This window comes from Mustela erminea, chromosome 19 (genome assembly GCF_009829155.1).
Source record: "Mustela erminea isolate mMusErm1 chromosome 19, mMusErm1.Pri, whole genome shotgun sequence".
Taxonomy (NCBI): domain Eukaryota; kingdom Metazoa; phylum Chordata; class Mammalia; order Carnivora; family Mustelidae; genus Mustela; species Mustela erminea.
Genome location: NC_045632.1, coordinates 5429386 through 5451660, shown reverse-complemented (window position 1 = coordinate 5451660; position 22275 = coordinate 5429386). Strand labels below are relative to the sequence as shown.

The 22275-nt window shown below is 49.1% G+C and overlaps 1 protein-coding gene and 1 pseudogene across 11 annotated transcripts; both read left to right on the top strand.

Moving 5' to 3' along the window:
- Positions 1-1030: 1030 nt before the first annotated feature.
- On the top strand, positions 1031-1157 carry LOC116580399 (annotated as a pseudogene).
- A 99-nt stretch (positions 1158-1256) lies between these two features.
- TSKS (testis specific serine kinase substrate) lies at positions 1257-15155 on the top strand. Of its 11 annotated transcripts, none has more exons than XM_032325903.1 (11): positions 1260-1497; positions 1898-2123; positions 9894-9989; positions 10195-10278; positions 10616-10699; positions 11242-11528; positions 12062-12256; positions 12700-12873; positions 13570-13705; positions 14679-14878; positions 14976-15155. In XM_032325903.1, exons 1-11 carry the CDS (start codon positions 1328-1330, stop codon positions 15130-15132), a joined length of 1809 nt encoding a protein of 602 aa, XP_032181794.1. In that variant the 5' UTR covers positions 1260-1327; the 3' UTR covers positions 15133-15155. The 11 variants fall into 11 exon arrangements, 10 of the variants coding, with proteins under 10 accessions (XP_032181794.1, XP_032181793.1, XP_032181797.1 ...); XM_032325902.1 differs by having other exon boundaries at positions 10589-10699; XM_032325906.1 differs by having other exon boundaries at positions 10589-10699; positions 14679-14846; positions 14976-15144.
- The last annotated feature ends 7120 nt before the right edge of the window (positions 15156-22275 follow it).

Here is a 22275-nt window from a genome sequence, read left to right as displayed (position 1 = left end):
GGGCTCTCTGCTCAGTGGGGAGCCTGCTTTCACCTCTCTCTCTCTCTGCCTGCCTTTCTGCCTACTTGTGATCTCTGCCTGTCAAATAAATAAATAAATAAATCTTAAAAAAAAAAAAAAAAAAGAACCAGTGGGCCCATCCATTGTAAGTTCCAGACAAGAATAAATAAATCCAGGACACCTGGGTGGCTCAGTCGGTTAAGTGGCTGCCTTGGCTCGGGTCATGATCCCAGGGTCCTGGGATCGAGCCCCTCATCGGGCTCTCTGCTCAGCGGGCAGTCTGCTTCTCCCTCTCCCTCTGCCTGCTGCTCTGCCTACTTGTACTCTCTATCTGTCAAGTAAATAAATAAAATCTTAAAACAAAAAAAAGAATGAATAAAACCATTGCCATTCTAATGGAAGGGACTTATTTGGTAGAACTAGAAGGTGTTCAGGGACCCTGGGTGGCTCAGTAAGTTAAGTGTCTGCCTTCGGCTCAGGTCATGATCCCAGAGTCTTGAGATGGAGCCCCATGTCGTGCTTTCTGCTCAGTGGGGAGTCTGCTTCTCCCTCTCCCTCTGCCTGGCACTCCCCCTGTTTGCAGGCTCTCTCTCTGTCAAATAATTAAATAAATTAAAAAAAAAATATATATATATATATTTTTAAAAAGGGGGCTGCCTGGGTGTCTCAGTGGGTTAAGCCTCTGCCTTCGGCTCAGTTCATGATCTCAGGGTCCTGGGATCAAGCCCTGCATCAGGCTCTCTGCTCAGCAGGGAGCCTGCTTCCCCCCCCTTGTGATCTCTGTCAAATATATAAAATCTTTTTTTTTAAGATTTTATGTATTTGACAGAAAGAGAGAGAGAGATCACAAGTAGGCAGAGAGGCAGGCAGAAAGGGGGGGGCGGGGATCGGGCTCCCTGCTGAGTAGAGAGTCCAATGCAGGGCTCGATCCCAGGACCTGAGATCATGACCTGAGCCAAAGGCAGAGGCTTAACCTACTGAGCCACCCAGGCGCTCCATAAATAAAACCTTAAAAAAATAAATAAATAAAAGCTTTGCGCAGTGGCAGTATTGTAGCCAATGAGGTTTATCCGAGGCGCGATTATTGCTAATTGAAAAAATAAATAAATAAACAACTACAAGAAGACAAGGAATGGTTCACAGAAACTCCCTGGGGAACATGCTAGCCAGTACCTTTCTCTACTCCTATGCCCCCCCTTTACTGGGGCCCAGTGGTTGGGTCCTTTATGAGGCAGGCTGTGGGGACAGGGACTCTGAGGGTCCCTGCTCAGAGTAGGTGGAGAGTCTCAGAGGAAGGAGCCCCTGGGAGCAGGGCCCCCCACACGCCATGGCGAGCGTGGTGGTGAAGACAATCTGGCAGTCCAAAGAGATCCATGAGGCTGGGGACCCCCCTGCGGGGGTCGAGAGCCGCTCCCAGGTGGTCCCTGAGGCTCCTGGGGGGGTAACCACCCCGGCCAAGGGGATCACGAAGAAAAAGAAGGCCGTGTCGTTCCACGGGTGGGTTTGTCGCACCCTGTCGGGGACGGTCCTAGCGCCCAGCACTGCCTCCAACAGAGCACGAGTCCCACCGTGGGTGCTGGAGGAAGGGGAGGTGGAGCAGAGAAGGGGGCAGAGGAGGGGCAGACAAGGGAATGGTGGCAGGGTTTGGGAGGCAGAGAGGAAGAAGGTAGTGGGGATGAAGGGAGGAAGGAAAAGGTCAGTGGGGAAGGAAAAACTCAGGAGAAGGAGGGAGGACTAACGGATGGAGAAGGAAGAGGACATTAGGCAGTGGGGGCAGAGGAGGAAGAAGAAAGTGGGTGGTGAGGTGGGAGTCAGAGAGAGCAGGGGTGTGGAGACAGGGAGGGGCCCAACCCACTGGGGCTGCACCTAGAGCCCCCTGCCCGCTTCTCCTCCCCAGGGTGGAGCCCCGGATGTCCCACGAGCCAATGCACTGGTGCCTGAACCTCAAACGGTCCTCGGCCTGCACCAATGTGTCACTGCTCAACCTGGCTGCCATGGAGCCCACGGACTCCTCGGGGACAGACTCAACCACGGATGACAGTGGCCCGCTTGCGCTGCCGGTGCCACCCGCCTCCCCCACCCAACCCTGGGCTTCAGATGACCCAGACATCACGGAAATACTGGTGAGGGGCTCTGGCTGGGCACAACGAGCATCTTCACCCTGGGGGCAGGCAAATACTGGGGGTGGGGGGTGGGGGTCTTCTCGACTTGGAATGAGAAGGTTCTGATGACCCTCGAGGCCCAGAGAAACTCCCTTCTCCTCCCGGAATGGCCAGCCATGACTCAGTTCCATCCTGGGTGGAATGATGCTTGTTGCCTAGGAATCAGACTTTAGTTCATCCACTCATCTCCACATGTCCTGGGTGAGGCTGGAGTCAGAGATGGGAGTTAGGCCAGGTTCCTGAACTTGGGGAGCTCCTGGTCTGGTGGGGGCAGGGACAGAGACAGACTGGGGTGAAAATTTTCCATAATGGAGGTAACACCGGGTATCCCAGAGAAGGGCCACTCAAACCAGGCTGGGAAAATCAGAGAGTGCTTCCTGGAGGAGGCAGTGCTGGGCCTGGGCTTTAATGGTGTAGTAGGAGTTCTCTGAGAGGATCACCTAAGCATCTGAAGCAAAACTGGGAGGTGAGCAAGAGCCAGGGGGAATTTAGACAATTCCTGGCTAGAGCATGGAGTGCTATGGTTTGGCCCTTTAACTTCCCTGTCAACCTCTACCCTGGCCAGGCTTCCACTGGGCAAGGCCCAGAACTGGACTTGACACTGACTCTGAGAATTGCATGAATAACAACCATGGTCATAATGATGCCAATAAGATTCAGCAGCACTTACTGAGCACTTTCTATGTCCCAGGAGCCCCAGTTTCCCTATTCGCAATGTAGAAATGCACGTGTTGGTTCTTCCAAATATGTCTTGAACACCTACGATGCGCCAGGCCCTGGCATAGGAAGCTGAGCAAGATGGAGTAATGGACATGACCACACCCACTTCATGAGCTCGTCATGACAATGAAGCAAGGCTCCTTCATGGAGAGTGTTTATTTAGCACAGTAGCTGGCTGTGAGCCTATAAGTATTGCTTATGATTATTTGTTCCCATTTCCCAGATGAAGATATTGAAGAAGGAAAGGTCAAATAGCACAGCCAAGGTCACACAGCTTGTAAGGAGTAGAGGCAGTCTGAAGAGTTGAGGGGGCACCCTGCATGCATTGATGGGGCAGCAGAGGTCACTGTGGGAGCCCTAAAGAGGGTGGCCTTGGCCCAGTTGGCCATGACCGAGGGAGGCTTTCCCGAAAAGGCAATACATAAGCTCGATCTTGGGCATTCCCAAAGCCGAAGACGGAATGGTGTTCTAGCTGGCTGGCACAGTTAAGTGCAAAAAGGACAGGGGTTTGAAAGAGCCCAGAGGAGAGGAGAAATTACAAACTGGTCTTTGGGGCTGGAGTGTGGTGTGTGAGAGAGATAAGGCTAGAGTGGGGAAGACAGAGGCCACACAGGCTGAGAAATGTGGGTGCATTGCCTGGGGCAATGGGGAGCCATTGAAGGTTCCTGGATAGGGGGAGAGGAACAGTTCGGGAATTTGGACTCCAGTCCCATTTACTGAGCACCCACTATGTGCCAGGCACTGTGGTGGGGTCTCCTTTTCTTCACTTAGAAGTTCTGCCAGGGAACTGGTTAATTACCAGTTTAAAGAAGAAAACAAAAATAACAGATACAGAGAGGTGGAGTGATTTTTGCAAGGTAGGAGAGCCTGTAAGAGTCAGGGCCAGGACCAGAAGCCAGGTGATGTGAGAGCAAAGGTTCTTTCTTTCCCTAGAAGACTCTTCTGCAGCTGGTGTGGGGATGTTTGGAAGGCGGAGGCTGGAGGCGGGGAGGCGGGACAGGAGGCTGGGCTAGGTTCCAGGAGAGAAGGGCCAGATGGAGAGAAGAGAACTGGGCAGAGAGACATCTCCCCCGGCCAGAACAGTGTCCTCCCTCCGTGTGAACATTGCTCAGACTGCATCTGCAGAGGTCTGCCTCCCACCAGAGCGGTTTGAGTCATGTCCCCCCGTGGATCGTGACACCCAGGGGAGAACTCGCTGTGGGGCTGCAGGGATGCCTCAGCCTCCGAGGGGGTTGAGGTTCCTTCTCTGTGAAATGGAAAAGTAATGATGGCCAACACCCAGGGGTATGTGCAGAGCAGCGGGGGAGCGTGGACAGCAAGAGCACATCCTGGCACTCGGCATCTGGACCACATCAGGAGAGAATCCTGGAGACAGGCAGAGAGGAGGGAGTGGAAAACCAGCAAGAGGGGGACAGAGACCCGGGAAGGGGGACAGAGACCAGAGGGAAGGGGCAGAGATCCAGGGAGGGCACACAGTGATCCAGAGAACAGGGACAAAGACTCAGAGAGACGGGGGTGGGGGAGGGGGAACAGAGATCCAGAAAGACATGGGACAGAGAACTAGAGAGAAGGAAGATAATTGGATGCCTGGGGACCATGGTTGAGATGACAGATCCCAGACTGGACAGAGAACAGCAGAACACGAAGCAGGCAGCTTTGGCTCCTGTCTTAAGCTTTGACAGATTTATGAGGACAGAGGACGAACTGAGATGGTGGTATTGCTTTTTGAGAAGGTCAGTGAATCAAAGCAAAGATGCACAGGGGAGGGCTTGTGACCTCTGCTTGGGACTTGTCTTGCTGCCTGCAGAATCCCTGGAGGCTGCTGGGAGATCTTGGCGCTAAGCCTCTTCCTGGTAATTCCTCCCCTGCTGTCATTATTTTTAACAACTCTGGCACTAATCACTGAGCTTGCCTTATCGATCATACCATTTTTTAAAAAATATTTTATTTATTTGACAGAGATCACAAGTAGGCAGAGAGGCAGGCGGGGCAGGTGGGGGGTGGGAAGCAGGCTCCCTGCTGAGCAGAGGGCCCGACGTGGGGCTTGATCCCAGGACCCTGGGATCCTGACCCAAGCCAAAGGCAGAGGCTTTAACCCACTGAGCTACCCAGGCACCCCTCGATCATACCATCTTGTTGACCCTTCCTCACTGCCATCTGAACCAAAGTAACATCATTCCCATTTTATGAGAAAGGAAACTGAAGCAGGCTCAGAGTGGAGCTTAAATCGCTGACTTACAGCCTACAGGTGGTCATGGAGGGATCTGTCCCCATCTCTGGCTCCCCCCGCCACCATCATGCCACTCACTTCTCAGCCAGAGCTGACAGGCTCTGCCTTCACCGCCTCCTGATCTGCTCTCAGGGAAGCTGCAACTCACCTCCAGGGACCCAAACTGACCCTTGTCAAGAAGTATTGACCATGAGCCTTTCTGAGCCAGCCTGTGTTCCTCCCAACAGCAGCCCTGGGAGGGTAGCTATTAGCCGGATCTCCATGTGACAGGGAGGGTAATAGGCACAGAGCCGTGAAGTCCCCCCACTAAGGTCCTACAACTACTAAGTGAGAGAACTGAGTTGACCCCAGGACCTGCTTTTCTTGTTTCCCAGAATGGCAACAGGAAGCCCAAGACCTTCTGGGTCTTTGGTTCAAAATATCACTTTGTATCTTGGTTAGCTATCACCGTGAAACAAGTCATCCCCAAACTTCAACCAACCCACTGTAATGGCTTAGCTGGGTGGTTTTGGCTCAGGATCCCTCAGGAGGCTGGAGTCAAACTTTCAGCAGGGGCTGCAGTCATCTGAAGGTTTGACTGGGGCTGGAGGTTCACATCCACATTCACATGGCTCTTAGTGGGAGACTCACTTCCTGGCCCCATGGGCCTCCTCAAGTGGCTGCCTATGACATGGCAGCTACTCCCCAGAGCAAGAGAGAGCAAGCAGGAAGCCATGATTCCTTTCATGAACTTGTCTCTTAAATCACACACCATCACTTCTGATTCTGTTTACCAGGTGTGAGAGTCACCAAGTCCAGCTTACACTCAAGTCAGGGGGAATAAGGCTTCTCATTTTAAAGGGATGTCAAGGAATACATGGACATATTTCAGAACAAGGTATTTTGTACAAGGCACTCATCAGGACGAGGAAGTTCCCTTCTATTTCTAGTCGATGAGTGTTTTTATTATGAAAGAAGGTCAGATTTGGTCAAATGCTTTTCCTATTGACACAACCATGTGTGTTTTCCCCTTTTATTCTATTAACAGTATCTATTACACTGGTTTTCATATGGATTTAAAAATTTATTTTCGTACGTTAACCAAACTTGCATTCATAGGAAAAATCCTACTTGGTCATGGTGTAAATTCTTGTTTTTATGCTGCTAGATTTGGTTTGCTAGTTTTTTGTTAAGGATTGTGGCTGTATTCAGAAGGGATATTGAGTTCTAGTTCTATTTTCTTGGAATGTCTTTGGTTCTGGTACTAGGGTAACATTGGCCAGACAGAATGAGTTAGGAACTGCTCCCTCCTCTTCTATTTTTGTTTTTGAAGAGTTGGCGTTCCACTGGTAGCAGTTATTTCCTAAATAACTGGCAGAATTCACTGGTGAAGTCATCTGATACTGGGCTTTTCTTTGTTGGAACTAATTCAATTTCTTCATTTCTTAAGGGTCTATTCAGATGTCCTATTTCTTTTTGAATCACTTTTTTAAAAGTTTTTTTTTAAGATTTTATTTATTTATTTGACAGACAAAGATCACAAGTAGGTAGAGAGGCAGGCGGAGAGAGAGGAGGAAGCAGGCTCCCTGCCGAGCAGAGAGCCCGATGTGGGGCTTGATCCCATGACCCTAAGATCATGACCTAAGCCAAAGGCTGAGCCACCCAGGTGCCCTTTTTTTGAATCACTTTTGATAATTTGTGTTTCTAGGAATTTCCCTATTTCATCAAAATGATCAAATTTGATGGCACACAAGTGTTCATAGTATTTCCTTTTTTAAAAAATATTTTGGGGGCACCTGGGTGGCTCAGTTGCTTGAGCAACTGTCTTCAGCTCAGGTCATGATCCTGGAGTCCTGGGATCGAGTTCTGCATCGGGCTCCCTGCTCAGTGGAGGCTCTGCTTCTCCCTCGGACCTTCCCCCTCTCATGCTAGCTCTCTCTCATTCTCTCTCTCAAGTAAATAAATAAAATCTTAAATAAAATTATACAAAATATTTGGGGGTGCCTGGCTGGCTCAGTCAGCTAAGAGTTAATCCAACTCTTGATTCTGGCTCAGGTCATGATCTCAGGGTCATGGGGTCAAGCCCCACACATCAGGGTCCATGCTCAACATAGTCTGCTTGTCTCTCTCTCTCTTCTCCTCCTCCCACTTGCGTGCTCTCTCTTTCTCTAAAATACAACAAAAAAAGATAAAATAGTATTTTATTTTTAAGCAATATCTACATGCAATGTGGGGCTTGAACTCACAACCCTGAGATCAAGAGTTGCACACTCCATTGAGTGAGCCAGCCAGGGGCCCTGTTCATAGTATTCTCTTATAGTCCTTTCTTTTTCCCTAATCTTGGTAGCAATGTCCCCTCTTTCCTTCCTGATTTTAGCAATTTTAGAAATTTCTCTTCCATGGCCAGTCTTGCTACAACAGATCTGTCAATTGTGTTGATCTTTTCAAAAAACCAACTTCCAGTTTTGCTGATTCCATCTTTCTCGATTTCAAAGTTTCTCACTTCAGTTTATTGCTTCCTTCTGCTAGTTTTGGGTTAGTCTTCCTCCTCTTTTTCTAGTTTCTTAAGGAGGAATGCTAGGTTATTTCCTCTGAGTTATTTTTGGAAGGTTTTTGGACCTCTAAATTTCCCTCAAAGTACTGCTTTCATTGCATCCCATATGTTTTTTGGCTGTTGTGTTTTCACTTTTTCATCCCAAAGTGTTTTCTATTTTTTCTACTCATTGGTTCTTTTTTTTTTTTTTTTTAAAGATTTTATTTATTTATTTGACAGAAAGAAATCACAAGTAGTTGGAGAGGCAGGCAGAGAGAGAGAGGAGGAAGCAGGCTCCCTGCCAAGCAGAGAGCCCCATGCGGGACTCGATTCCAGGACCCTGAGATCATGACCTGAGCCGAAGGCAGGGGCTTAACCCACTGAGCCACCCAGGCGCCCCTACTCATTGGTTCTTTATGAGTGTGTTTAGTTTCTATTCATTTGTTAGTTCCCCAAATTTCCTATGTATTGACTTTTTTTAAAAAAAAAAGCTTTTGGGGGGGAGCAGAAGAAGAGGGAGAGAGAGAGAATCTTTTTTTTTTTTTTTTTAAAGATTTATCTGAGAGAGAGAGAACGTGTGTGTGCGCGTGCACACTGGCAGAGAGGCAGAGGGAGAGAATCTTCAAGTAGACTCCCCATTGAGTGCAGAGCCTGACAACAGGGCTCAATCTCACCCCTCGTGAGATTATGATCTAACACCAATCCAAGAGTTGGACACTTAACTGATTAAGCCACCCGGGTGCCACTTTTTCACGCCTTTCAAATCTCTGTTCAGTGCATATGAATTTATAACGGTTGTATCTTCTCAGATATCTGAGGAGTATCTATATACGATATCTGTATCTTACAGATTTGGGCCGTTTTTTCCATTGATTTTATGGAGGGGTGGAATTTTGGGGTTCCACTATTTTCCTTACGTCACCTTAATACCATATTTCTTTTCATGCCTGTTCTCCAGAGCAATCATTCCAGAAACGTGATCTTGTCCCTATCTTACAATGGAGGAAATTGTCCTCTCTTTTCTCTTCGTGTATTATTAATTCAGCAACCGTGAAGGAAACCAAAGTAACTGGCTAAAGTAAGATAGTTTATTTCTCATATAAAAGTCTCAACAAGCATAGCAGTCTTGCTCTTCAAATGCAGCAAGTTACAGGCTCCTGTGTTCTGGTGGTTCACAAATTAAATCACAAGTTTGGCTGCCATAACAAAAAGACCAAAATATCAGCGGTTAAACAAAATGGAAAATGTTGTCTCTCATTTGTAAGTTGAGTACACGGGTTCCACAGTGCTGGGGATTCAGGTTCTATCTTGTTGCATCCTCCAACTGGTCCAAGATGGTTGCTCAGGCTTTAGCCATCAACTTTGCATTCCAGCCAGTAAGATGAGAGAATGCAGGATGTTTCCCCTCATCTCTTTTTAATAAAGGCATGACTTAGATATTGCCCTCATCATTGCTACTCACATCCCATTGGCAGAAACTTTGTCATATGGCCACACCTACTTGCAAGGGAGTCTGGGAAATGTAGTCTTTGGCTGGACAGACCCAAGCACGGCTGACTCCTCTGTAAATGTGAAAGCGCAGAGTGGATCCTGCCACATGCAGCAGTCTTGAGTCAAGTTTTGCTTGGCATGAGTCACAAAGCACTTTCTGGTGATATGAGGTGGCGATGATCAGAGGCTGCGTGGTGTCATGGTTTAAAACAAAAGCTCAGGGTTTAAATTCCAAAGGGGCATTGCTTCTCTAAGCCTCATTTTCCTCACTTGCAAAATGGACCAAATAAACTCAAGAGGTGTGTCTTTGAGGGATAAAAGGGGAAAATGTGTGTGTGTAGTCTGGTGCACAGTGAGTGCGTATATCTGGAAAGTGGGTTCTCTTAAAATGTTTTTCCAGTGCCTGGAAAGAAAGTGCATGTCTTTTAACAGTTTGTCTTATTTATGTCTGTGGATCCCAGGGGCATTTGTCTCTGGTTGAGACCATCCTTCTCAATCAATTCTGAGCGCACCCCCTACCCCCCACTCCCTCCTGGATTCTACTTATTTTCCTTCCATCCCACCAAGCAGAAAATGAGTTCCTCCCCCACCCCCCCGGGTTTTACAGAGCAGGAACACCAAGAATCAAAGAGGGGCAGCCCTGGCCCAAGGTCACACAGCCACTCCGGGGCAGAATCGAGGTGTAAACCTGGCCTCCTCCAAGTTCTGGACCTTTTTCTTGGGGTTGTGGTTTGCTTCAACACACCCACTGAGCTGTCTTCTCCCCTTCTTTCCCCAGAGTGGGGTCAACAGCGGATTGGTCCGTGCCAAAGACTCCATCACCAGCTTGAAGGAAAAGACCACCAGGGTCAACCAGCATGTGCAGACGCTGCAGGTGAGGGGACCCCCCCCCAACACCTCTTCTTCCTCCACAGCCACATTCCCCTCTTATATAGCTCTCCTCCAACCCAGTGTACCCACTGCCCAGGTTGGGATGTTTGAGGCTCAGAAGGGAAAGGACCTTCCGCGGGGCCCAGCCTCTCCTCCCCAGGAGATATCCCGATGGCCCTGGCTAACCTCTCCTCCCTTCTGTGTGCCAGAGTGAGTGTTCTGTGCTGAGTGAGAATCTAGAAAGAAGGCGGCAAGAAGCCGAAGAACTGGAAGGGTACTGTAGTCAACTCAAGGTGAGCGGCTGGGGGACAAGAGCAGGGTGGGGAGAAGGGAGGGGAAGTAGGAAGAGTGAGGGCGGGAAGGAATGTAAGGAGGCATGGAGTCATAGCCAGGAGCAAGGTGGAAGTGGACAAGTAGCCTGGGGGTGGGGGGGTCTAAGGAGGAAGCCATTCCTTAGGTCAAGGGGACCAGGGGTAAGGGACAGATCAAGGAGCAAAAGGCAGGCCTCCAGGAAGAAGCAGGTGTGTCTTGTCGGAGGGGTTGGAGCCTATATGAAACTAGCGAGGGTAGGGGTTGGAAGGCGGAACTGGAATGGGAAGGCAGGGCTCCCGCCCTGGTGTCCTGACCCAGGAGAACTGCCGGAAGGTGACGCGGTCGGTGGAAGATGCTGAAATAAAAACCAACGTCCTGAAGCAAAACTCTGCCCTGCTGGAGGTGAGGGGGGACATGGGGAAGAGGAGCAGAGGCGCGAGGTACTTGAGGTAGACTTCAGATGGGACTTCCCCCCACCCCACCCCCAGTCCCACCACACTCGCTCCTTCAGGTTCATGGTCATATTCCTCCATGCACAGTCACATTCCGTAGGGATTCGTGTGGGACTCTATAGAGAGGAGGAATGCCTGTTCTGCCTAGATTCCCACTCCCCAGCAAAATGTTGGAAAAGCTTCAACTGTCCTTCCTAAACAAAAGGGACTGGAATTTGACACCACCGAGACCAGGAGTGGGGTGGAGGGCTGGATGGAGACAGAGAGGCAGGCAGTCGGGGGTTAAAGGGAGCTGGCCTCCAGCTAGGCTGCACATGGCACAAGCTTCCCTAGTGGAAAGTCCACTTAGACTTGAAGCGGGACTTCCCGATATTCTATTCCACAACCATTTACTTTCCAATCTCGGAGGTTCCGTGGGCTGCTTTGCGGGTGGAGGTGGCCGTGGGAGGCAAGCGGTGGGACGCGGCAACCCTGCCTGCCTTCCCCGCCCAGGAGAAGCTGCGCTTCCTCCAGCAGCAACTGCAGGATGAGACCCCGCGGAGGCAGGAGGCCGAGCTGCAGGAGCTGGAGCAGAAGCTGGACGCCGGCCTCTCTCGGCACGGCCTGGGCCCCGTCGCCCCGTCCCCTGGCTGCTCTGGCCCCCCAGGGAGCCCCGACGAACCCCCACGACCGCGCAGCATGGCCCCAGGCGGCTGGGGTATGGGGCCCCGGGCAGGGGAGGGCCCCATCATAAGCGAGCAGGAGCTGCAGAAGTTTTCTGCCGGCCTTGAGGAGCTGAGGTGAGTGGAAAAGGGGGGTTGGTGTGAAGCCTCAAGGAGCTAAAATGGGTGGGCCCGAGGGTGGAACCTCGAAGATCTTAGGGGACAGGGCCCAGGCAGTGGAGCCTTCAAGAACTTAGGAGGGAGTGCTTAGGGAACGGTGACCTGGAAAGGCTGGACTTTGAAGAACTGAGTTTGAGCCCGGGGTTGGCAGAAAGGAGGTCCGCGTCTGATGAAGATAGGGTGGGCGGGTTTGGGTAGGGGACAAGTCGTTGGATGCTCCAACTTCACGCGGACGAAGTTGGGGTGAGCGGTGCCTTAACGAAGCACTGTCTGCTGGAACTGATGTGGGGTAGGGGGCAAGACCAGGGAAGGGCCAGGGTACCAGATGGGGGGATAGAGGCAGGGTCCTGTAGGACATGGGAGGATTACAAGAGAGGAACAGGACAGGCGAATTTGGGGGCTGGATGGGTTCAGAGTCTGGGGCGGAGCAGCGCTGCTGGGCATGCGTCTAAACCTGAGCCTTGACCTGATCCTTACCTCTGCCTCTGCAGGAGGGAGGTGTCCTCGCTGACTGCCCGCTGGCATCAGGAGGAGGGGGCGGTGCAGGAGGCCCTGCGGCTGCTTGGAGGCCTGGGCGGCAGGCTCGACGGCTTCCTGGGCCAGTGGGAACGGGCGCAGCGTGAGCAGGCGCAGGCTGCGCGGGGCCTGCAGGAGCTGCGAGGCAGGGCGGACGAACTGTGCACCATGTAAGAACCAAGGCGCGTGAGCGTGGCGCGGGGCGCTAGGCGCGGGGCGGGGCCTTAACCGAAAGGGATGAGCCAATCAGCTGGGGCCTAGCTGTAGAGACGGTGGACTGGCAGGAGGAAGTTCTAATTAGAAGGTAAGGGGCGGGGGCGTGCTATACCCAATAAGGACTAAAGGGCGGGGCTAATTAGAGAAGGGTCGAGTTCCGTACCTAAAAAGGGTGAGGGGAAGAGTTACGCCTGAAAGAGGAAAGCCCATTAGAGAACAGGGAGAACTTAAAACACAAAGGAAGGCCAATCAGAGGCAAGAAGGGCGGGCGTGGTGGGGGTACTGCAGTCTAGACGGGAACAGAGGAGCTGGGCTGATAATGGGAGGACGGCGGAGGGGACAGGGCTGTTGGAGAGGCGACCTCGACCTCGCAGCGCTGGTTACTCTCACACCTCAGGGTGGAGCGATCAGCAGTGTCTGTGGCTTCACTGAGGAGCGACCTGGAGGGGCTGGGTCCAGTGAAACCTATTCTGGAGGAGCTGGGGCGGCAATTTCAGAGCTCTCGAAGAGGGTCTGACCTCTCCATGAACCTGGATCGGCCGCCCCAAGGCTCCTGTGCCCGCTGTGCCAGGTAAGGGGATGGGGCCGGCGGGGCCTGGTACATTCTGGGTCATGCTGAGGGCGGAACATTGAAGGAGATGGGGCTCTGGCCAAGGGAGGGGAGGGGGCGGAGTTCACTTTAGGAGATAGGATATCCTGTGCATTTTAGGACAGGAAGTCCTATTGCGTTGCAGCAGCCAGACTTTTCCCCCTCCCTACAAAGTGAATTCAGTGTCTTGTGGAACACAAGTTTTGATACCTTTCGAGGATCCTGGATTTCCAGTGCATTGTGGGAAGGTTGGGATGTGGTACTTGGTGGGAGGCAGGGTTTCTCGGAGCATTGTGGGAAAGGTGAGACCTTGGTGCACTGCAGAACCAAGGGATACCATTCTTGGTCCGTATTGTGAAGTGACGGACTTCCAGCACAATGTAGGATCACATGTAACTGGTGCATTGTGGAAAATGTGGTGGTTTTGTTTTGTTTTATGAACCAAGAGGTGTCTGGTACCCTTTGGGAGTGGGAATCCCCAGGCATTGTAGGAACTACTCACATAGTGAAAACAAAGGAGACCTGATGCACTGTAGGTTGGCCCCAGAGCATGGAGGAAGGTCACATGGGTGTCTAGTGTTGGCAAGATCTGGGTGGAGGTGGGGCGGCTGGGCAAGGGGCATCTGGGAACGGAGCTGGTACTAGACTTCTTACACCTGGTGACTGCCCCTCTCTCAGCCAGGGGTCGCAGCTGTCGTCAGAATCCCTGCAGCAGCTGCTGGAGCGAGCACTGACCCCACTAGTGGATGAGGTGAAGCAGAGGGGCCTGGCTCCCGCCTGCCCCAGCTGCCAGAGGCTACACAAGAAGATTCTGGTACCAGGAACCATAGGCCATCATGGCCCACTTTTCTGTCAGGGGAGCGGGAGGGGGCCCTGGACACAAGGATACTGTTGTTGTATGGCAGGACAGGAAGCAGTAAGCTATGGGCAGCAGGTGTTGGGGAAACACTTGGCCCTGATGCATGGGGTCAGGGGAGGGGGAGGCAGTCTGGTGGTAAGTTATAGGTCAGTCACTATGGAACCCAAAGCATGATGACACACTGGATGTGAGGTGCAGGACACAGACACCAGACTGTAGCTTCATAAAATACAAGCCTGATTTTCTACAGACCTTAAGAGAGGCAATACAGGCTCACTGAGGTTAGACAGGGGACCCAGCGAACAGAGATCACTGGAAGCGAATGCATTATGAGAAGTGGAACTAGAGCGTGCGCCCAGGAACTGATGGGACTTGAGACCTGTGTACATTCTGAAATCTAGATATCTAATGAATTATGGGATACTCGCCTCATGTATGACAGGGTACAGGTCTGCAGTGAGTGAGACAGACATTGATGTGGCAGAGCTGTAGGACTGATCCACAATGGGACATGGCACCTGGGACATTGGGGAATATGAGGAACCAGGGCTCCGAGGACTATGACTATAACTGAGATGCTGGTCAAATAGATAAAGAGAGGTGGGATCTTCTGAATTAGGGGATGCAGAAGTTTGCCACATGATGGTATACCGGGGCCCAGACACATATCCAGTGCATGACGGTTCCTGGGCATTAGGCGACAGTATGTTAGGTGCTCAGTTAGTGCTTTCCAGGACATGGGGATCCAGTACACTAAGGCACAGATAGTCGGTTAGCACACAATGGGAATTTGGAAAGCCCAGCACACTGTGGGATGCTTGGGTCAGTTTCAGGCCCAGAGTATGATGGGATGCCCTGTGGGAGGAACGTGGGCCCCTGGGCCCCATGCCCCCTGCCCTCCACGATCCAGCTCCCCCTCCACCCCCAGCCCAGTCCGGCAAGCCCAGCTGCGCCTACACTCCTCTCCCCAGGAGCTGGAGCGCCAGGCCTTGGCCAAACACGTCAGGGCAGAGGCCCTGAGCTCCACCCTTCGGCTGGCCCAAGACGAAGCCTTGCGGGCCAAGAACCTGCTGCTGACGGACAAGATGAAGCCGGAGTGAGGAAGGAGGCTGAGGGCATGGGAGGAGGGTGAGGTCTTGGGGAACGGGCCTGAATCATCCTCCTCACTGCAGTCCTGTGGCATCTGGCCTTGACAGCACCAGCTCCCCACCCTCTGTCATTACAGGGAGAAGGTGGCCACTCTAGACTATCTACACTTGAAGATGTGCTCCCTCCACGATCAACTCAGCAACCTGCCACTTGAGGGGTCCACAGGGACAATGGGGGGAGGAAGTGGGGGGACAACCCCCCCAAAACGTGGGGGCCCAACCCCAGAACAATAAATGGCCTCTCATGCCGGCATGAATTCTGTCTCATTTTTGGCACCAGAAGGGGGCTGGGAAAGTGCACACATCCCAAGCACTAGCCTCTGCTCACTATGACTTGATCCTCGGCCAGTGGGGTGTCCTGGTTTCTACAGAGGAGCTGATGATGGTACAGGTCTTTGACGAGTCAAGAAGGGGGAAGAAATAAAGTTCTGCGGTAGAGTATGGGTCTGTCAATCTAAATGTTTTTAGAGTGATTTTTTATATTTATAAATTTATGTAATTATACAATTAATATAATTATATAAATTATATAAATTTATAAATCTATAAATTTATAATCTATTTATAAATCTAGAGTGATTTTTATATTTATAAATTTATATAATTATACAATTAATACAATTATATAAATTTATAAATCTATAAATACATTATTACATATATACTATTCATATATATTATGCATTAAATTATATTATAAATTATTAAATTTATAAGTGATATAAAGTTTAAGTAACCTCTATACCCAATATGGGGCTTAAACTCACAACCCCAAGATCAAGAGGCACATGCTTTCGGGACCCCTGGGTGGTGCACTCAGTAAAGCGTCCAACTCTTGGTTTCGGCTCAGTTCGAGATCTCGGAGTCATGGGATCAAGCTCCACGCTCAGCACAGTCTGCTTGAGATCCTCTCTCCCTCTCCCTCTACCCCTCTTACTCATGCTCTCTCTCTCTAAAATCTTTTTTTTTTTTTTAAGTCACATGCTCTACTGACTGAGCCAGTCAGATGCCCCTAGAATGATTTTCTTTTTAACGAGCTAATTATATTGTCTATTGGTGGGTAAAAAATTATCCCTCCCCAAACTTAATGGCAAAGACAATAAACATATATTATCTCACACAATTTCTGAGGGTCAGGAATCTGGGAGCAGCTTAGCTGGACAGTTTGGGCTCAGGCTCCTTACAAGGCAGTCAGAGGCTCAGCTGGGGCTGCAGTCATGTGAAGACTTGACTGTGGCTGGAAGTGGTACTTTCAAGATGGCACCCTCACGGGGCTCTTGTCTGGAGGCCTCAGTTTCTCACGGCAGCTAATGCCCCGAGAGCAAGCGGTCTCAGAACAAGCAGGAAGCTATGTTGTCTTTGATGACCTAGTTTCTGTAGTTGCGTACTACCATTTCCCCCATTCATATTCATTAGAATTGAGTCACTAAGTCCTAATCATACTCAAGGAGCTTGTCAAAGAATCCGCAGACACTTAAAAGATTTTATAGTATGGGGCGCCTGCGTGGCTCAGTCAAAGCCTCTGCCTTCGGCTCAGGTCATGATCTCAGGGTCCTGGGAGAGAGCCCCGCATTGGGCTCTCTGCTCAGTGGGGAGTCTGCTTCCCCTCTCTCTCTCTCTCTCTGCCTGCCTCTCTGCCTACTTGTGATTTGTGTCAAATAAATAAATAAAAATCTTTTAAAAACTAAAAATTAAAAATATTTGGGAGTGCTTGAGGGAGAGTGCACAAGTTGGGGGGAGGGAGTTTGCTTTCCCCTCCTCCCCTGCCTGCCCCTCTGCCTACTTGTGATCTCTGTCTGTCAAATAAATAAATAAAATCTTTTTTAAAAAAAAGATTTAAAAAAAAAATTTTTTTTTAAATCTTTTTTTAAAAAAAAATCTTTTTTTAAAAAAAAGATTTTATTTTATTTTTTAAAGCAAACCCTCACCAATGTGGGGCTCAAACTTACAACCCCAAGATTAAGAATCCCACCCTCCACAGACTGAGACAAACAGGTGCCCCTGCAGACATATTCTGGAGAGCATGTCAGTTTGTGGACATTGTTTAAACCACCACAGTAATACTATTTTTAAACTTGTAGTTGAAGTGTAACATAAACAGAAAAGTTCACAAATTAAAAGTGCATAATGAATTATAATGAAATAGAGTGCCTGGGTGGCTCCCTGGGTGGTGGGGTTAGCATCTGCCTTCAGCTCAGGTTATGATCTCAGGGTCATGGGATCAAGCCCTGTGTCTGGCTCCACACTCAGTGCGGAGTCTGCTTGAGATTCTCTCCTGTTTCCTCTACCCTTCTTTCACTCTCTCTCTAAAATAAATCTTTTTTTTTTTTTTAAAGGCCAACATAATGGAGCGCCTGGGTGGCTCAGTCATTAAGCATCTGCCTCCAGCTCAGGTCATGATCCCCGGATCCTGAGATCGAGCCTTGCATCAGGCTCCCTGCTCAGTGGGGAGCCTGCTTCTCCCTCTCCAGCTCCCCTATTCTTGTGTTCCCTCTATCACTCTGTCATAAATAAATAAAATGTGTTTTTTTTTTTAAAGGCAAACAGGGGTACCTGGGTGGCTCAGTGGGTTAAGCCTCTGCCTTCGGCTCAGGTCATGATCTCAGGGTCCTGGGATCGAGCCCTGCATCAGGCTCTCTGCTCAGTGGGGAGCCTGCTTCCCCCTCTCTCTCTGCCTGCCTCTCTGCCTACTTGTGATCTCTCTCTGTCAAATAAATAAACAAAATCTTTTAAAAAAAATAAAAAAGGCAAACATAAAAAAATTCAACTTATTTCTGTATGCCAGTGATAAAAATTTAGAAAATGAAAAAAAAAATTTTAAAGGTACTCTTTCTAGATAACATAAAGCTAAAAAAATTCTAGGAATCTAACAAAAGATATGTCATGAACTCTACAGAAAACACATCATTGAGAAAAGTTACCTCAATAAATGGGGCATTATCTTCATGGCTTACAAGATATTACTATAAAGGGGTGCCTGGGTGGTGGTGTTAAGTGTCTGCCTTCAGCTCAGATCATGATCCCAGGGTCTTGGGATCGAATCCCATATCAGGCTTCTTGCTCAGCAGGGAGCCTGCTTCTCCCTCTGGTGGCTGCTCTCCCTGCTTGTGTGTGTTCTCTCTCCCTCTCTGTCGAATAAATTCTTTGGGAAAAAAAAAGATATTACTATGAAGATGTTACTTCTTTCTAGTTGATTTATAGATTAAATGCTTGAAGATTTGAGGTTTATTGATGTGGCTTCATTTGTACCCACAACATGATGGGAACTGGGGGTTCTGAAACCTTCAGAGAGTGAATAATTATTCTTATTTTACAGAGTGCTACAGACAATATGCTTGTATCCACCAAAATTCATATGTTGATGCCCTAATCCTCACTGTGACTCTTGGAGATGGGTCCACTGGGAGATTTAGATGAGGCTGTAAAGGTGAAACCCCATGATGGGATTAGTACCTTTACTTATTTATTTATTATTTTTAAATTTATTTTTTTATTTGTTAAAGATTCTAATTTTAAGCAATCTCTATATCCAAGTTGGGGCTCAAATCCACAACCCTGAGATCAAGAGTCACATGTTCCTCCAAATGAGACAGCCAGGTGCCCGGGGATTACTGCCATTTCAAGAAGAGACACAATCTCTCCTCTCTCCCTCTCTATCCCTCCCTCTCTCTCCCTCCCTCTCTCTCTCCCTCCCCCTGCAGCATGTGAGTACACAGTAAGAAGGCAACCATCTGCAAACCAGGAACCGACACCAAATCTGCCAGCAGTTTGATCTCGGACTTCCCAGCCTCCAGAACTGTGAGAAATAAATGTTTGTTATTTAAGCCGCCTGGCCTACGGCATTTTGTTATCTCAACCAGAACTGACTAAGATATAGAGGAAGAAATAAGGCCAAAGGGGTTCCTGGCTGGCTCAGTCACTGGAGCATGTGACTTTTGATCTCATGGTTGTACGTGTGAGCCCTATGTTGTATGTGTAGCGATTACTTAAAAATAAAATCTTTAAATAATATTTTAAAGAAGAGAGTCCAGGGACACCTGTGTGGCTCAGTTGGTTAAGCAGCTGCCTTCAGCTCAGGTCGTGATCCCAGCGTCCTGGGATCGAGTCCCACATCAGGCTCCCTGCTCAGCAGAGAGCCTGCTTCTCTCTCTGCCTCTGCCTGCCTGTGCTCGCTTTCTCGCTCTCCCTCTCTCTGACAAATAAATAAATAAATAAAATTAAAAAAAAAAAAAAAAAAGGAAGAGAGTCCAGAGGGGATGTTGTATACATAAGGACGTGGTCGTTAAGAGTCCAAGAACTATTCTCATTGCGACACATCTGTCGGCCCCCAAGCCTCTTCTACATTCCTCCGAGAGACAACATATTCTAGAAAGAACTGGACTCCCCTTTTCTACCTGCAAAGATATCATTTCATTAAAGCACACACCAGTGAACCAGCTAACCCCAGAACTCCAGCTGGGGGATCTGTTGCCTGAAGCCACTCTTGACACCGAGAACAACTGTAGTAATCAAGACCGAACCGAACCAACCAACAGCAACTACTCGGAACGGGTGAGGCAACTACTTGGAATGGGTGAGGTAGGTGTGAGGTAGCATTGAACGTGTGGTTGCCTGGGTAATGGGAGACCTGAGGGGCCAAAAGGGGATGTTGAGGGAAGCCAGAGATCAGCATCAGGAGGAAGCCACAAGCACTCCTAGGCTGGAAGGACAAATGGAGGAAGTGGTGATGTTCAGGGACTGAGGTCACCTGATGGAAGAGGAACCACAGCGGGTCTGTCTAGAGAAAGCTACAGCCACTGCCAGAGAAGCTCCCTGAGGCAGAGAGGGAGCAGAAGAAATGTTCTGTCATCTCTCCATCACATCAGTCTCTCTCCTGCAGGGGCTGGGCGGTACGGAGAGCTGGGGAACAGAGTCTCTGAGGGCCCCCTCCGAGGTACAGGGCAGATACTGAAAACCGTAAAGAAACAGATTGGATGTCAGACAAGACCTGGTATGTGAATGTTGTCAGAGATGCTTCTAGATACCCAAAAGGAGATACTGAGTGGACTACTGTGTCTTTTTTTTTTTTTAAGATTTTATTTATTTACTTGAGAGGGAGAGCATAAAGGGAGAAGGGGCAGAGGCAGAGGGGGAGAGAGAGGCAGGTTCCCCACTGAGCAGGGAGACTAACCAGGAACCCGGCATCATGACACAAGCCAAAAGCAGACACTTAACTGACTGAGCCATCCTAGGCATCCTGTCTATTGGATCTTGAGTTAAGGAGAGAGGCTGGGATATATAAATCTGAAAACCATTGACATAGAGGTAGTAGTTAAAGAAAATTATTGGAACAAAAAGAGTAATATATATATATATATTTTAAGAAAGACAACAGGGGTGCCTGGGTGGCTCAGTTGTTAAGCATCTGCCTTTGACTCAGGTCATGATCTCTGGGTCCTGGGATCAAGTCCTGAATCAGGCTCCCTGCTTGGTGGGGAGTCTATTTCTCCCTCTACTCTTCCCCCATGCTTGTCATCTCTCTCTCTTTCTCTCAAATGAAATCTTTTAAAAAAAATTTTTTTTAAAGTAGTTTCAGTGGAGTGGTGGCAGGGAAAGCCTGGAGGAGTGTACAGATTCCCCTTGGTATCTGAAAAGAGAGCGTTCATATGAAAGCTTTCATGAGCAGAAATGGCATAAAGCAGAGAAGCAGTTTGCATTTCGTAAGAGCGAAAACCCTCTTTGGATGTCTTTTGATTAGCGTCAGTAGGTACCAGTGTGGGTCCTTGGTAAAAATGAAGTTGTGTAAAATGAAATTTTGGATAGTGGGGGGTGGCTGTGTTTTTGTTTTGTTTTAAAGATTTTATTTTTAAGTAACCTGTACACCCAATGCGGGGTTCAAACTCACGACTCAGATATCAAGAATTACACACTCTACTGACTGAACCAGTCAGGTGCCCCAGGAAATCTGTGCTTAAGAAAGGATGGGTGGGGACGCCTGGGTGGCTCAGTTGGTTAAGCAGCTGCCTTTGGCTCAGGTCATGATCCCAGCGTCCTGGGATGGAGTCCCACATCGGGCTCCTTGCTCAGCAGGGAGCCTGCTTCTCCCTCTGCCTCTGCCTGCCGTTCTGTCTGCCTGTGCTCGCTCTCTTCCCTCTCTCTCTCTGATAAATAAATAAAATCTTTAAAAAAAAAAAAGGAAGAAAGGATGGGTGGCATAAAATCTTTAAAAAGGAGGGGGCACTTGGGTGGCTCAGTTGGTTAGGCAGCTGCCTTCAGCTTAGGTCATGATCCCGGAGTCCTGGGATCAAGTCCCACATGGGGCTCCCTGCTCCGCATAGAGCCCACTTCTCCCTCTCCAACTGCCTGCTGCTTCCCCTGCTTGTGCTCTCTCCCTGTCAAATAAATAAATAAAGTCTTTAAAAAAAAAAAAAAGAAAGTAAGGATGGAGAGGCAATGATTTAGAGATGGTAGGTATAGATCACTCTTTTGATGACCTGATGACCTTGGTCACAAAGGGGAGTGGAGAAATGAAATGGCAGCCAGTATGGAAAAGTAGGACAGAGAAAGTTCAAGATACTTAGGTTTATCTGTCTCCAACTAGACATCCCCACTGTAAGTCTCAGGATCCCACTCTTTCCCATTCAATGCCCAAACCTTTATATTAGAGGTTTAAGCCCTGGAGAGGGTTTAAGTTCAATGGGCTACGTCATTCTGCAACCCACACAGCCACAATTTCTGTTGGATTTTCAGTACTGCTAACCTTGTATTTACAAGAAATATTTTATTGGGGCTTCCACAGAAGCTAGCTGGCTCTCCAAGTATAATTGGAGCTGAAAGTTTAAAGACCTGAGCTTATAATGTTTGTTCAATAAGCATGTCAGGCACTCAGAAGAAGCCACCGAGTATTGGTATCCTGTGGCCATCATGTCGTAATGATCGATCGATCGAAGCAGCCATTTGATCTCCCAAGTCACTCGCTCCAGTTGGAACTCCATCAAAGTCAACCCAGGTGATAACATATGATTGACCTTGATGCCGCCGCACACCACGGATCACTAGCATCTCATTTCTCGTTGGCAAGGAGCTCATCACTGGGTCCAACCCCTAAACAACAATGAAACCACCCCTCAAACCCTGCCTTTGAGAATCGGCCTCCTGTTGCAAATACTGGTGCCAGTCAAGGTGTATCGGGAGACAGAAATCACACCATGATCGTCACAGAGCTGACTGCATATAAATGTTACTTAGATTATAAAGGATTGGTGAAGCAGGTAACGGAAAGGCAAAAAGAGAATCCAATGGTATCACGGTAGTGGTTAAGTACAGGAAGCAGCTATTAACCCTGCGACAGAAAAATCAAAGGAGAAAATTTAGAATTACTGAAACTAAAGATTTGGA